Below are 15,199 nucleotides of genomic sequence, written 5' to 3'. Positions count from 1 at the left end.
AAAGAGAATAACATATATTATGACATTCACATGACATTAATGCAAGTGAACCAAACAATTGCCACTTTCATTCATAATCAACACATAACCGAAACTATATAGTTAAGAAACATGTAATAAAAAAAAAAGAGAAAGGTGGAAAAAGATTGAAAAAGAAATGTGGGACATAAGAAAAACTACTTAAGGGGGGTGTTGGAAGTAATTATGGAACTGAAATGGTGATGGTGACGATATATAAAATATGTTTAATATGTGGGGTAAAGTAAGAATGAAAAAAAGATGTACAAAATGAATAGATAGAAGGTTTATTAGGTAGGACTTAGGAGGTGGTGATGGTGAAGAGTGAAAGAAGGAATAGAAGGAGTTATTGTAGAGGGTAAAGAGAGGGTGTAAAAGCATTTATGGGATGTCATGCATATATATTATAGAGTCAGATAGATAGAGAGTGTTTGATTTCATGTGTTTTAATTTTATTTATTTTTTTCTCTGATGTTTGGTGTGGTGGAGTGAATACTTTCTGAACTCTTAATTACTGCTATGTCTCTCAACTCTTCTAACAGAAAATACAGAGTATACTACCTCTGTCTCTTGCATTGCATATTTATTTTTTTGGTCTTTGGTTGTTTGGGTTTCATCTCATTTTCTTACAAGATACCCATATGGATTCTTCTATTATTATCATTACCAATTTTATTTATATGTACCGCCTTAAATGTAAAAAATATTTCTATTGTCAATCAATCACAATCGTTAAATTATTATTATTAATATTTAATTTTTATCAGAATTACTTGCGTAAGTCATTCAATATCTAAAACTTCTTTTCACACTGTTGGTGCATGCATAGAAATTAAACTCTTATTATTACATCAGCTTCCTTTATCACTCTCTTCATCATTTCTAAATTTACTCTTTCTTTTCTTTCCCACATACTCTTAACTTTTTAGATGAAGAATCCAATTTCCTTAAATTCGTTCTGAGATAGATTTGTCAATTTCCACCCGTACATAGACATATATATTGGTGGGGACGACATTATTTGACACTTTATATGTAAAGATATTTTTTTAGACATAGATAAAAGAATTCATATGTTGTGAAGATATGGAAATGGAGACCAAAAACATTTATAAAAATTAAGAATAGAAGAGTGATGAAATACTATCTGCTCTATTTGATTGAGATCTTTACCTACCCCGTGACATTAACATCCATAAATTTGTGCATAATAAACATGTTTTTAGTAGGTCAACATTAAAGCCCCACAACATAAAGCCCTCCTTCGACAACATATATAGGATTCTACAGAATAAATTTACCCACATATGATAGAACAAAAAGGTTGGACCTACATACAATCCAAGGATTTCTAAATCTCATATATAACTATTTAAGAAAAACATTAAAGACAAATAAAAAACTAAAATGGATCTCTAATTTTAATTTTTCTTACTACTTAACCTCGTAATTATTAGAAATGAATTTCGTGTTTCTTTTCTTTAACTTTCTGTCCCTAATTTAATTATTTTTAGTTAGTTGCTTACAACTTAACTTGAATGAGAAGAAAAATAAATAGTTGTAATCCTAGAGGTTCCTTTGATGATGCTTTGGAGCTGGCAAGATCCTCAAGGAGTTTAAAGTTAGTTTCCTTTGAAAAAATTTCATGAAAGACTCATCACAAATAACTCAAAGCATGATAAATTCAGAATGACTCAATTAATTATATTGTCCTCAATGGACAACGTCATTTCTTTATCCTATGGTTCTCACTTGTGGCATGAGAAAAATATCATAGTCCTTAATAGGGACAGTACTAGAGCCATTGTGGGAGAGGCCAGAGAAATAAATATTAATCATAAAGGATATAGAAAGAAATTGAGGCACACTTAATATTTTTTTATGGTATTAACTATAATATTTGTTCTGGAGTAAATTCCACCAACAACGTAGTTATTTGGTTTTGGCTTAATCCGTTAAAAAAAATAGATCTTTGTTGCTTTATAGACTTATGTAGGAGCAACACAACCAAATACACTGTAAGAACATAAGATCAAATTAACAACACAAGACGATCTTAATTAAAATCTGTTAAATATGTTACCTAACCGTCTTTATGGTTATTCTTCTTTAGGAAAATCACTCTTGGGAGTTGGATATCTCAACTGATTTTAGTTGATGGTTGAAGGAGATCAAAACTAGTCAAAAGACTAGAGTTCAAACCTTAGAAAAAGTGTAAAAAATGTTAATTTAAGTAACTACTAATATTTGTCTATACAGTGGACGTTAAAAACTATTATGTGATTTGATAAATATAGATTATATGAATAGCGAAATTTAAAACAATCATTTAAAATGAATTTTTAGAAACTAATTTACCAAAATGGATGAACCGTCTAACAAAAAAAATATAGATGTACCCATTTTATTTTATTTAAAAAAAAAAACCTCCTTGAATTAAATTTCCTTCCAAAATATATTATATTTAATAAATAAATAAAAATATAATATAGATTGAATAAAATTCAATAGTTCTTTAAAAAGAATAAAATTCATAATTATTTTATATTTATTATCATGCAATAAAGATCAAATTTTAAAATAAATTATATTAATCAAAATTTAATTTTCAATTTCAATTCAACTTTGACATGTGCAATTTCGAAATATATTACATTTAATACAAACTTCATAATAATGATATTAAATACATATATCATTTACTTTTAATATATTCATTAAATAAAAAAATTCAAACAAATTATCTTGAATTAAAGATAAATGTTTTATAATTTTAACTTATAAATCATGTCAATATAAATTTTCAACGTTATTTTAAATTTTAACTTTTTACATTATTTTTTTGGGTGGTAATTGACTACATTTTAATTTATATTTCAATAAAAATCATGATAAGTATATATAGTTTATGTTGCGGGAAGAGCAAAAAAAAATATGAAAAAATTCGATATTATGTAATGAGAGATTAATAATTTGTATCTTTTTTTTGTATTATTTTTTTATATAATTAATTTAAATTTTTTCAATTATTAATTTAATATAATACAATTAATTATTGTCCATATATGTGACATTTAAATTTATGAAAATATATTGATATATTGTGTGTTTGATATACTATATTAATTAATTTAACGTATTAAATTTAAATAAATTTAATGTTGTGAGATGTTTATGAATTTCACATATGAATAAAGTTCAAAACATATATAAATCATAATTATCACATTTTTTTAGTAATAATTTTCCTTACTAAATAATAATAATAATATAATTAATAAATTAAAGGAGATAAATTTATCACTACTTTTTGACATTAAATTTTAATTTTTAATTAAATATATTTTTAATTCCCTTACTTTTAATCCCTAACAACTTTTTATATTATTTATGTTGCAAAAAAAATAAAATATTTTAAAATAAGAGTAATGCTGACAAGTGATTTTAAGCACACTTATTAAATTACTAAAAAAAATTATTATAAGAAAATCACTTTTTGATATCTTAAAATAATAAATGCACAAATTTCAACAACAAAAAATACATATATATAACAAATGCTCTGAGAACATTTATTAATATTTCGTTTAAAATAAAGGTTGCAATCCGTCCTCTTATTTGCAACACTTTTTTAAGGGTTGACATGGCTAATGGATAGATAATGGTTTTCGAAGGCACATTTGGCAACACTTGTCAATAGTGCCACCTCATTATCATTTGAGTAATTCAGTTTTTTTTTTTTTTTTTTTTTTTTTTTTAATATTTTTATTTTAGTAATTTTTTTTTTTTTTTTTTTTTTTTTTTTTTCTGACAGAATAGTAGTTTGGTTTTTCTTTAACAAAATTCTATTTAATTAGGAAAAAAATCGGTATTCATGTAATGCTATTGTATAAGTCAAAATAAAAATGTAATGTAATTGTCATAGTCTTGTTTGTGTTAACTTCATACGTCTTCCACAGTCTTATTTGTCATAAATAATTGCTCCCAAATTTATACAGTGGAGTCTTAGGATGTATTTTATCACATAAAAAACAAATTGAGTACAAAATTCCTATAATTTATGTAATTACAACACAATGTTTTTGAGTAAAAATTTGACATTTTATGTACACAACTGTAGATGGTAGGTAGTCTTTGTCGTTGAATAAGCCAGTATAATCGGACAAATTTTCTCTTTAAAATTTTAATGTTTAGGGTTTAAGATTTAAATGGTTAATCGATATAATTTTAGATATTTTCAATCATAAATTCAATTAAAACAACAAAAAAGAGAATATTACGTTGAAAGCTAATAAATACACCGAATCAATACATAAATAAGGATAAAGATATTTGGTCTATTGCCATATAAAAATAACACGTAGATAAATAAAAATATAACAAGTAGATAAATAAAATAAAAATTAGTCAATTTTCTTTTTGAAGAAAGAAGATCGAATATATTGTCATCGTTTAATTAGATATTCAAATAGTAAACTTAAATACTTTAAAATGGTAAATTAATAATCGAATATCAAAATAGAGACAAAATTGATGAAAATAATTTGTTTATGAGAGGAAGGGAGTGAATTAGTACCTGATTATAGATGACGAAGAAGATAATTAGGAAGAATTCTTCCTCAGCAGTCATAGAGTCATTATGTTCATTAGATATAGGTAAATGAATTTGATTAAAGTGAGAAATTAGAGATGGACTAAAATGTAAATTTTGGAAAAGCTTCTTTAAAAAAGTTTCTTTACTCACTGAAGTCTTTTTAAAAGCCTTTGAATTTTGTTTGCGGCTATTTACACGTTTGGATTGAAAGTCAAACATATATTTGTATATATTTGAGAATATTAAGTGAGAAAAGAAACATCTTATCTTTAAAAGAAAAATATAGGTTATTGGACTAGAGCTATAGTGTCATAATGCATCGAGTCCAATAGATCGGTCCAAATAGTCTAACGTAAAAGATCTTTGGCTAATAAATTTAACTCTATAATCATTTTGGTCCATAATAAAGAAAAGATTTCATTTCATGCCTTCGATTTTTTTTTTACTTCTATCCCACATTTTAATAAAAAAATTGAATTTTACTCTTTCTTAAGTGAAATTTTATATTTTATGATACATATTTGTGTTTTAAAAAACTTAAAAACAATCGAAACACAAATGTGTTCAAAAAACTTAAAAAAAATATCTTAAAAGAAAAATTTGAATTTTTTTAAAAATGTTTTCCGAAAAACTTTGACATAACACATTTATATTCCGAGACCTTGGAATTTAATTTGAGGGACAATGAAGAAAAGCTAGCATACACTACTATATTATATATACACATTTAGAATTAGAATTGCTATCAAAGTAGACCACTACATCAATCAGTCCCTGCATTGGCCATTCATGAATTTCATTATCTAAATAATAAGACAGTATAAGCAGGGAATTGGGTCACAACAGCATGACACCAAAAATAAAGTGGTCAAATTAAATTGTTTTTAACTTTGTGGCATCCTAATACAATATTTGATTCAATGTAAAAGCTAAAACTAAGACTAACAACATTTGTTGTACTAAATATACATTTGGTAATTGGTTTCCACTTCTCACAGGGAATTGTGTAGGAATAGAACACTCCTCTCCATTAAAAAGAACTTTTGTAGGGAACCCATCTCCTTTTGCTATTTGAATATATGGTGTGAATTTCTTTGTAAATGAAATAACAGATTGTTGTTTTCCAGGCACCTTTGGATTTGTTCCATTGTCTTCAGCTATCAAATAATTTGCTCCTTGTAATCCTTGCATGAAAATAGTGTTATTGATTTTTTTCAAGAGTGTTCCATTAAAAGAGTAAACTTTCTCAAAACCAATAGAAACCCTCTTCTTAAATTGCAATGCAGTGAACCAATTCTGAAAATGAAAAGGTTGCCAATTAAATAAAGTGATTCTAGCACTCCATCCACCTTTAAAATCTGAAACTACATGCCAATTTATGGTAACTCCACAGTTATCACCACATGGTAATTTCTTAGGCACATGTAAATGCTTTAATTTAGCCCAAGCAACTGTCTTAAGTGTCCTGTTTTCAAAAGGTACAAGAAGTGCTTCTGGAGGTAGAAGCATTGCTCTTGCATTCTGATTACAATGTTCTGTTTTGGTATCACCTTCATCACAACCACATGCACATGTGTTACAAGGAACAACAGAATCATTATAATAAGCAGAGAAAGAAACACAACATCGAGTGTTCCTCTTAACTGGTTTTGATATATTGCAAATTATTTGCCAACTAGCAATAGTGAAAACAGTAGCTTCAAGTCCTCTAGGATCAGGAAATGTAGAAGGTTCCACCTTTAATGGTGCACCACATTTATAATAAGGATTAAGAATACCCATTATTTTCCATTTTTCAGGTGGATAAAGTGATGTTTTATCCAAATCAGGTGGAGCTTTAAACACTTGCATTTGGAAAACAGATTTTGATTGAGTTGGATCCATAATGATAGGTAAAATAGAACCATTTCTACAACAAAATGGTATTTTACCAAGTTCAGTATCATTGTATTTCTGTGGAGGCAAATCACTGATTACAGGATTCTTTTGACAATTAAGTACTTTAGTGAAATCCATATCTTTATAATACTGTCCAGCAGCACCATAGATACAATCAGAGTAATCTATCTCACGTGGAAAAGCACCTTTCATTGTGGATATGAATTCACCTCTTGTCCATTCCCATGTTAAGTTCCAACGATCTAAACGTCCTAAAGGACTTTGATTCTCTAAGGTAACTTGAACAAGATAGTTATTGTCATATGCTTGAAGAATATCATAGGATATTGTCAAATCCCCTTTCTGACGTGGCAAGAATTTTGTCTTTGAATGTATCGACTTGTGTTTTGGGTCTCTTTTACAACACGCCCACATGGAACTCTCTGGAGAATAATACGATTAATTAATTAAAACTATTGTAAATTATTTTTTTTAAGTCAACTTATTTTTGAATGTCAATAAAATTTATGAAATTTGATATATATATATATATATAAAATATAACCATTTATTTATTAAAATCATTGTTTCCTTGCGGCACGGGTTACAAACTAGTTCATTAAATGAATGAATATAGAAAGAAAAAGAAACTCACTACGGATACTTGGGCGGGGGCAGTTATATCCATCAGTTAGCAACTTGATGTTTTTAGGCATAGGAACTGATGGTGGCTTAACACCAAATTGTGTGCCAGAAAGTTTAATGATAGCTTGAATTTGGGAGAGATCATTTGCTGTGTTGATGGAGGTTTCCAAATCTGGAATAGAACTACCAACAAAGGTTGTTCCATTACCAACAAAAGCAGGAAAGTCACCAGCTTGGAATAGAATAGCACCATTGGCAGAGACAAGAATTTCTTGATGTTGAAAACCTATGAATAACTGCCATGTTTTAACAACATCTTTTCCTGTATTGAGGATTGTTGCAGTGGCATTGAAGGCCCATGATTGTGCTGTCACGTTTTTGACACGTGGGAATTCTTTTCTTCGATCAATTAAATCATAAGAAATGAAAACGCCGTTACAGTTTTCTGCTGCGGGTGGGAGAGCCTCAGGATCTTGACCTTCACATGAAATTAAAAATGCTACTAGTAAAAATGATAATAATTGACATATCCATGGATTTAACATGTCTTTTTTATTAATAGAAAAAATGATGAGGGAGACGAGTTAGAGTGAGGTTATTGAGGGGAAGGGAGTAAGAAGAGTTAGTGTCGAAATATTAGCTAAGAATAAGTCACATAGGAACATTGACCTTTAAATATGCGATGGATTTGGAAGGGGACAACTATTAATCATTGTTTAACATCTGTTATTTTCCATTCCATCTTTAAGAATAAAGCATGTGGGTAGCTCTTCCAATGGGATCACATCATTTACAACAATTTTGTACATTAATTTTATATTACAAAATAATTTATTTTATATATATTGTCAATATAAAAAAAACTTATACATATAATGAATAATAATCGTCTTATATTAAACATATTTGACTTGGAAGATAATCATCTTTAAAATAATGTACATGAATAACTATAACTATGACGTGTTGATAGTGTAAAATATTTTGTATGGTTGATGCAAATTAAACTCATTACAAAATGAATTATTTAATTAATTTAAACATTGTACTAATCAAGTCAAAGTAAGTGAGCGGATATTTTTTAATATTTAAATAGAGTGTAAAAGCGTCACATGATTAACTTGATATTTCAATTATGTCGACATCTCAAATTAATCATCCATTATTTGCAGCACTCTAAATTATTTTTAAAACTAGAATAAAAGAAAATACAATATGCTCGAGGGACTATACCAAAATCAAAGAAAATAATCTTCAAAGATACACAATGTATTAACTCATTAAAAACCTCATTCTACTAAAAACATCATAAGTATTAAAAGAAAAATTATCCCACCAATTATTGTTTATCAAGTGAAGTCCCAAATTAGTGATCTTGTTTGTACATCGATTCTCTTTTTTTAAAATATGAAATATAATAAAATTCATTCTTTTAATCATGTCAAAACAATTAAGACATATATTTTTAATCAACTATAAAATTTAAAATATAAAAATTAAATTTGACAATTGTGAATCATATTAAGATTAAGTACTTAGAGGATGTAGACACTTAAGTAGCCACAAATTTAACATCTTATTTGAAAATCTCATGAATCTCTTTCCATTGATCATAAACACAAACAAAGACAGGTTTGTTTGTTACCGTGCTTTGTCCAAGTTTATTTGTAACGTTTGCATATATAGCTAGGTGGAGAATGGAGATAGACGCAATTATCTTAGGCCTAGATATATACGTATATTGTAGATATTGCTAGCCAGCACACACACGTTTATCATTAAATACAAAGATGGGTTCTTTTCAGTTGTCTCGTGGAATTGAAATTCTTTTCTTTCTTTTTTTTTTTTTTTTTTTTTTTTTTTTTTTTTTAATGGTTTAAAAATTTTTTCCCCAAAAAAGGAAAGTGGTTTGGTTTTTTTTTTTTTTTTTTTTTTTTAATTTGCTAGGATAAATGCTTTTTTAATGGGAATTATCTATATCTATTTTGGCTAAATTACAATAATTATTAATTGTAAAATAAAATTTTAATTTTATTTGTATATAATTACACAAAAATGTATATATAATTATATATAAAGGAATGTTTTGTTACCAAAAAATATGAAGGAATGTTTTGGTGTATTTTTTCTTCTTTAGTTCAATTGTTTCGTTATTTTAAGTTATTATATTTATAATTTTATTTTTCTATATCCAATTAAATAACTTAGATTTTTTAATATATATAATGCGATATTAAATTTTGGTTTGGTATTTTTTTTTCAAATCCCCCAATATTATTTAAACTATTACACTTTTATATTTCATTATCCAAATAAATAACCAACTTTCACATAATTATTTAAATTTTCTAGTTTTTATTATTTTTTTATCAAAAAAGTATTTTTAAAATGACACAAGTGTTCGTACACTTCATTAATTAACAAGAATTACTATATTTAAACACTCTTAATTTTTATATTTTATTTAGCACTTTATTTTATATATATATATATATATTTTCTTAGATATCAAAATTTATCATATCTATTACGATCTCACTATTTCTATCTATCTCAAGGGAGTAGAATGTGTGAATTAATGTACACCAAACCTTTTTTAATTAATGAAGTGAAAATGAGGATGAATGTGTCTCAACAAAAAAGACATGTAATCTACCTTTGTCTCCAAAGCCTAAAACGTTTTCATCAAAGACTAAATAAACAGAAAAAACAAAAACAACCATAAACTATTGTCCTTACCTTCTTTTCATGTCTGTTTATATCACTTCAACGAAATCAATTACCAAATTCCTTCACCGACTAGCTCGTTATACTATTCAATTTTCATATGTACTCGATTTCGGACCCACCCTTTGAAGAGACATACAAGACCCTTCTCAACAAGGCCCAAAACATTGATAATATTAATGATGAATTAACGGTGGATGATGAATGTGAGCTTCCAGTGATTGATCTGAGCCGTTTAAAAAAGAGTGATGATGAGGTAGCGATAGAAGAGTGCAAGTTTGAGATATCAAAGGCTTCAAAGGAATGGGGTTTTTTCCAAGTTGTAAAACATGGAATTTCAAATGACATTTTGAGAAGGTTAATGTGTGAGCAGAAGAAGTTGTTTAAACAGCCATTTGATAAAAAGACGAAAGAGGACAAATTATTGAACTTCTCTGAGGGTAGTTACCGTTGGGGAACACCAACTGCCATAACCGTTACACAATTATCTTGGTCAGAAGCATTTCATATTCCTTTAACAGATATAATAGGATCTACTCGATCAACCACTCATCTTAGGTATGTTATCCATCATTAGTCACATTTTTTTAGCTAATTTTTTTATTAAAAACAAAAACTCCAACGAATACACTTAATTCAAGACGAAGAAAAATCCTAAAATCAAGCAGATTTTTCCTTAAGTTTTATATATGCATTATTTTTACTCCATAGTTGCTAAAAAAATGTGGCTCTGGTCACTATCATTCCATATTTCATCTTCTTATCCAATCCATTAATTAGTCAAATTTTCATTTAGTTTTCTTTTACTGAAAATTCTCAGTTAGTTGTTTCTTGAATTTTTCTTGTTGATAGTTAATGTACAAAAGAACGCAGAATTTTTCCATAAGTGAATCATTTTACTGCCACATTTTCAAAAAAATATCACTTTACACCCATTTTTTAAAATTGCGCTATCCACGATAAAAACAAAATTAATTTTATAATAATAAAATATAGATAATAAATATAATATTTTTAATAAAATTTTCGATCTATATTTTTACAAGTCTTAGACAACCTCATAATTCAATTATAAAAAATAACCATTTTCAATATTTTTTAAATTTTAATATTTGGCGTGCTTAGATGGTAATTAAATCACGTAATTTAATTTTTCAGAATAAAAATATTATTTCAAAAACGTTAAAATTTGGATTTTCTTAAATTTTTTCAAAATAAAAAATAAAATCAAAATTTGAGTTATATTACGATGCATTCTTTCCACAAACTCAAAACTTTAGTTTTATAAAATGCCATGTTCAAAAAACAATCAGTTTTTCAATGACTTTATTTGTTAATCTAATATGTTTTTTAAAACCCAAATTTTGACATTTCTTAAAATAATTTGAGTTTTTCAATAAATAAGGGCTCCTTTTGGGTCGTTCTTTGTTTTTTATTTTTAAAGTTAATATTAAAAATAAAATATGTCTTGACCACTGAAACTTGAATTGACCACCACTTCTTGAGATAAAATGAAGAAGAAAGAAATAGAGATGATGTAGAGGGGAATAGAGACACCTTATGCAAATGCTCCAAATTCAACTTTATTTGGACCATCTTACCTTGGCTCAAGCTTACACACATTTATGAGTTAGCTTGTCCTTTTCTTTTAACATTTTCATCACTAATCCTGTACTTTTCTTTTAGTCCCTCTTTTCATAAGTAAATTCATCAAGTGTCATTCTCAAAAGCCTATACTTTGAATTGATATTTTGTCATAAATCAATTCATGATATTTTCATTTTTCATGAACTTATGTTGATATATACTATTCAAAATTATTCCTTACCATTCTGCTTGTTAGTTGTTACCATATATATGTGTGATCAACCTATTAGCCTAACTAACTTTAATGGATGTTTATATATGTATGCAGTTCAATAATTGAACAATTTGCTACCACAGTTTCAAACCTTGCACAAATATTAGCTGATATATTGGCTGAGAAATTGGGTCAGCAATCAACTTTCTTTAAGAAGAATTGCTTGCCAAACACATGTTATCTTAGGTTGAACAGATATCCACCATGCCCCATTGATTTTAGGATTCATGGTCTAATGCCACATACTGATAGTGACTTCCTCACCATATTATATCAAGATCAAGTTGGAGGTTTACAATTGGTGAAAGATGGAAAATGGGTCGCAGTTAAACCAAACCCCGATGTTCTTATAATCAACATTGGAGACTTATTTCAGGTACTTAATTAATTATATTTGAGTAAAAATCATTTTGGTCATTGATAGGTGTCGTAAAAATAGTCATTGAATGTATTGAAGTTATAAAAAAATACATCTAAATGCATATTTTGTTAGTCATTTTAGTATGTAAATTTTTTCTTATATCAATTTAGTTATTCGAATTTGCATTTCATTACTCAATTTAATTCATAAAATTACAAACAAAAGAGAAATTTAGATGTATATTTGTAATTTCAATACAGAACTATCAGTTTGGTCTTCTTGTTTTTTTTTTCTTCTTGAATAAATATTAATATTAGACTACTATTGTTGTTAATAATGCAATACATGAAGGCTTGGAGCAATGGAGTGTATAAGAGTGTTGAGCATCGAGTTGTGACCAATCCAAGAGTAGAAAGGTTCTCTGTGGCTTATTTTCTTTGCCCTTCCTATGACACAATGATAGAGAGTTGTGCAGATCCCTCTGTTTACAAGAAATTCAGCTTTCAAGAATATAGACAACAAGTTCGTGATGATGTTCACAAGTTAGGTTCCAAAATTGGCCTATCCAGGTTTCTTATATAAATCATGAAAATAATTAAGTGGTGCATAATTACATTAATTAATTAGCATTATTGTGGCTATATAGTTTAATATTCCAACACCAACTAGTACTATTGCAATAGTATTAGATAAGGATCAAGAATCAGAAAGAGTAAAAAGTGACGTTTTGATCCTCTGCCAAGCCTAGACATCCAACATAACAAACAAATTATAAGGGATGTCTCTTATTGTTTTCCCTTTACAATAACAAAAAAAAAAAAAGTGATATATACAATACATGTCTTTATAAAGTGCCTAAAAGGTGATGTTGAAAATAAAACATCTAAGTCTTAGTTCTGTGAATGTTGTTCCTAAATTGGGTGGGTTCATTGAGTCAGTGATTAGTATCACCCAGAAATTGATCTTCGTTTTGCTTATTAGTAATAAGAGTGAAGTATATGAGCAACATTGTTCCCATGCTTGACCTATTTAAAAATAAATAAATAAAAAATGAAAATGTAGTAGATAGAAGCAAAAGTAGTAAAAAAAATAAAAGATGAGAAGTGAATCTTACAAGGTGGCAAAGAAAATAAGAACCCTTTTAGGATCAAGTGGGCAAGAAGAAGAAGAACGTATGAAACTATTTCTACGAGTGATTGATTTGGTTTCAGTAGCGGTGGTGTTAATGAAATGATCAGTGGACCCCACTGCCATTGATGCAGCCTTATCTGGAGTACTGCAAGAACCTGTGAGAGTACCTTTTGGTGAGCATAAAGCAGAGATGGCATCCTTATTATTATTATTATTATTAATATCATGACTATGAGGACTTAGCGTTGTGATGCCATTCAACTTCCTATCTCCCACACGCTGAGATCCTTTCCTCGAAAGGCTCCTCTGCAACTTTTTTTTGTGTGTGTCAGAATCATAATCAAATTCAAATGTCAATAAACCCTTTATTGTATAGGGAAAATTATATTTTTTGTAGTACATCTTAGATACACACAACATGTCACACCAAACAAAATGGAATAAAAGAACCTTACTCTACTTTCTCAAACATGATCACTATAAATAGTTTAATTGTAATGTCCATAAAAAAGATACATAATCACTATAAATTAATTTTACATTATTATTCAATAAAATTTTATCATATTGCTACATCATTTTAAAAATAACAATAACATATTGAACATTAATGTAAAATATTTTATATTATCTTTGTATAAATAAATATCCCTTCAAATTGTGTCCTTTCAAGTTCAATAACACTATGAACATACTCATGTATTATTACATCTTAGTTTATATTATGAATGAAAAAGAGAGAGTCATACCGTAATTCTGGAATTTGTATTGGTGGCATCTTTGTTGATGCCGGAAGAGTAGGCATCCATATCAATCACAAAACTATCGACTTTATCGCCTGTGTATTGAAATGCATTCATGTGATCTGATTCTGTAATTCTCTGTTTCTGTTCCATTTCAATACCATCTCCACAACCATAATAACATGAAGATGACAAATCCACCTTCAAAAACCAAATTTAAATTAATAAAATACTATTAATCAAACCAATACGATGAAGAAATATAAATCTAACAAAGGAATTAAACAAAATCTTACGCACCAACTTGTGATTATCCTCCATATTTCAATCACTAATTCCTAAGAGAAGATAAAACAGAGGACCCTGTTGAGGTTTGCGTACCAAATGGGGAACAACACAAGATTGGACCCTGATTAATCAAAACTATATATTATAATAAAAAGAATATGCAACTAAACAAAATCAACTAAAGGTAACTTACAACAACATATAGCCATGGATGGACCACAAGCAAAGTTTTCCTTTTTAAATTTACGCAATCAATAATTTGATTGATTTGAAACTAAGCAAAGCCCAATACACGAAGAAAGAGAAAAGGTTGGGAATGTTGGGGTGATAAAACAAAAATTGAATTGTTTCTTTGTGATAACGATATGCAATATCAGTGAATCACAAAGAACAAATTGACATGCAACTACTCTCTATTTTGTTTTTTGAGGCACACACAATACTTTTTTTTTCTTTTTTTTTTCTACATGTAATAGAATGATTTGTTTTTCTTAGAAGGGAGAGGAACTGATGGTGGAGATCAGTGTAAGAGGGAAGGAAAATATTTTGTTGACACATTTTTTATGCTCTCCATTGATTTCTATATTTTTTATAGATTTAATTTATATACACGTAACATTCTAAAAGTTTTTTTACATAAATAATCTCAAACCGTCGAATCATTAACTTTTTTTAATTTGTATAATAACTACATCCAAAATCATAAATAATTATGATGTACTCACAATATATAATTTTTTACATTATACATAGTAATTAATTTCTTTTATTATTGCGGGGGCAAATTGGCTTTCTCACATACAATGATTATTACAAGCTTAATGTTAATCAAATCGATATTACTAAATGTTAATCATATATTACTTATAAAGTTTAATTTCCAGTTATTACCACAAGAAAAAATCCATACAAGGTTGTGTAAAATAAATTATACATCGTAATTATTTGTTTGT

General features: G+C 27.7%; 3 protein-coding genes across 6 annotated transcripts; 1 reads left to right on the top strand and 2 right to left on the bottom strand.

Moving 5' to 3' along the window:
* Window positions 1-5,432: 5,432 nt before the first annotated feature.
* Window positions 5,433-7,961, bottom strand: LOC101503580 (COBRA-like protein 10). Its single transcript, XM_004511282.4, has 2 exons — window positions 7,146-7,961; window positions 5,433-6,933 (listed from the first exon to the last, which is right to left on the bottom strand). The coding sequence occupies exons 1-2, from the start codon at window positions 7,678-7,680 to the stop codon at window positions 5,513-5,515; spliced, it is 1,956 nt and encodes a 651-aa protein (XP_004511339.1). The 5' UTR covers window positions 7,681-7,961; the 3' UTR covers window positions 5,433-5,512.
* Window positions 7,962-9,732: 1,771 nt separating this feature from the next.
* LOC101502300 (gibberellin 2-beta-dioxygenase 8) lies at window positions 9,733-12,947 on the top strand. Its single transcript, XM_004511277.4, has 3 exons — window positions 9,733-10,420; window positions 11,778-12,099; window positions 12,436-12,947. Exons 1-3 carry the CDS (start codon window positions 9,963-9,965, stop codon window positions 12,664-12,666), a joined length of 1,011 nt encoding a protein of 336 aa, XP_004511334.1. The 5' UTR covers window positions 9,733-9,962; the 3' UTR covers window positions 12,667-12,947.
* LOC101502614 (uncharacterized) lies at window positions 12,793-14,796 on the bottom strand. 4 transcript variants are annotated; one of them, XM_004511279.4, is made up of 5 exons: window positions 14,440-14,796; window positions 14,259-14,321; window positions 13,965-14,159; window positions 13,199-13,527; window positions 12,793-13,109 (listed from the first exon to the last, which is right to left on the bottom strand). In XM_004511279.4, exons 2-5 carry the CDS (start codon window positions 14,277-14,279, stop codon window positions 13,019-13,021), a joined length of 636 nt encoding a protein of 211 aa, XP_004511336.1. In that variant the 5' UTR covers window positions 14,280-14,321; window positions 14,440-14,796; the 3' UTR covers window positions 12,793-13,018. The 4 variants fall into 4 exon arrangements, with proteins under 4 accessions (XP_004511336.1, XP_012574359.1, XP_004511335.1 ...); XM_012718905.3 differs by having other exon boundaries at window positions 14,259-14,381; window positions 14,440-14,795; XM_004511278.4 differs by having other exon boundaries at window positions 14,259-14,367; window positions 14,440-14,795.
* Between the last annotated feature and the right edge of the window lie 403 nt (window positions 14,797-15,199).

The sequence above is a fragment of the Cicer arietinum genome, chromosome 8 (genome assembly GCF_000331145.2).
Source record: "Cicer arietinum cultivar CDC Frontier isolate Library 1 chromosome 8, Cicar.CDCFrontier_v2.0, whole genome shotgun sequence".
Classification (NCBI taxonomy): Eukaryota; Viridiplantae; Streptophyta; class Magnoliopsida; order Fabales; family Fabaceae; genus Cicer; species Cicer arietinum.
Note: the sequence above shows the minus strand (reverse complement) of the source record. Positions and strands in the feature narration are given on the sequence as shown.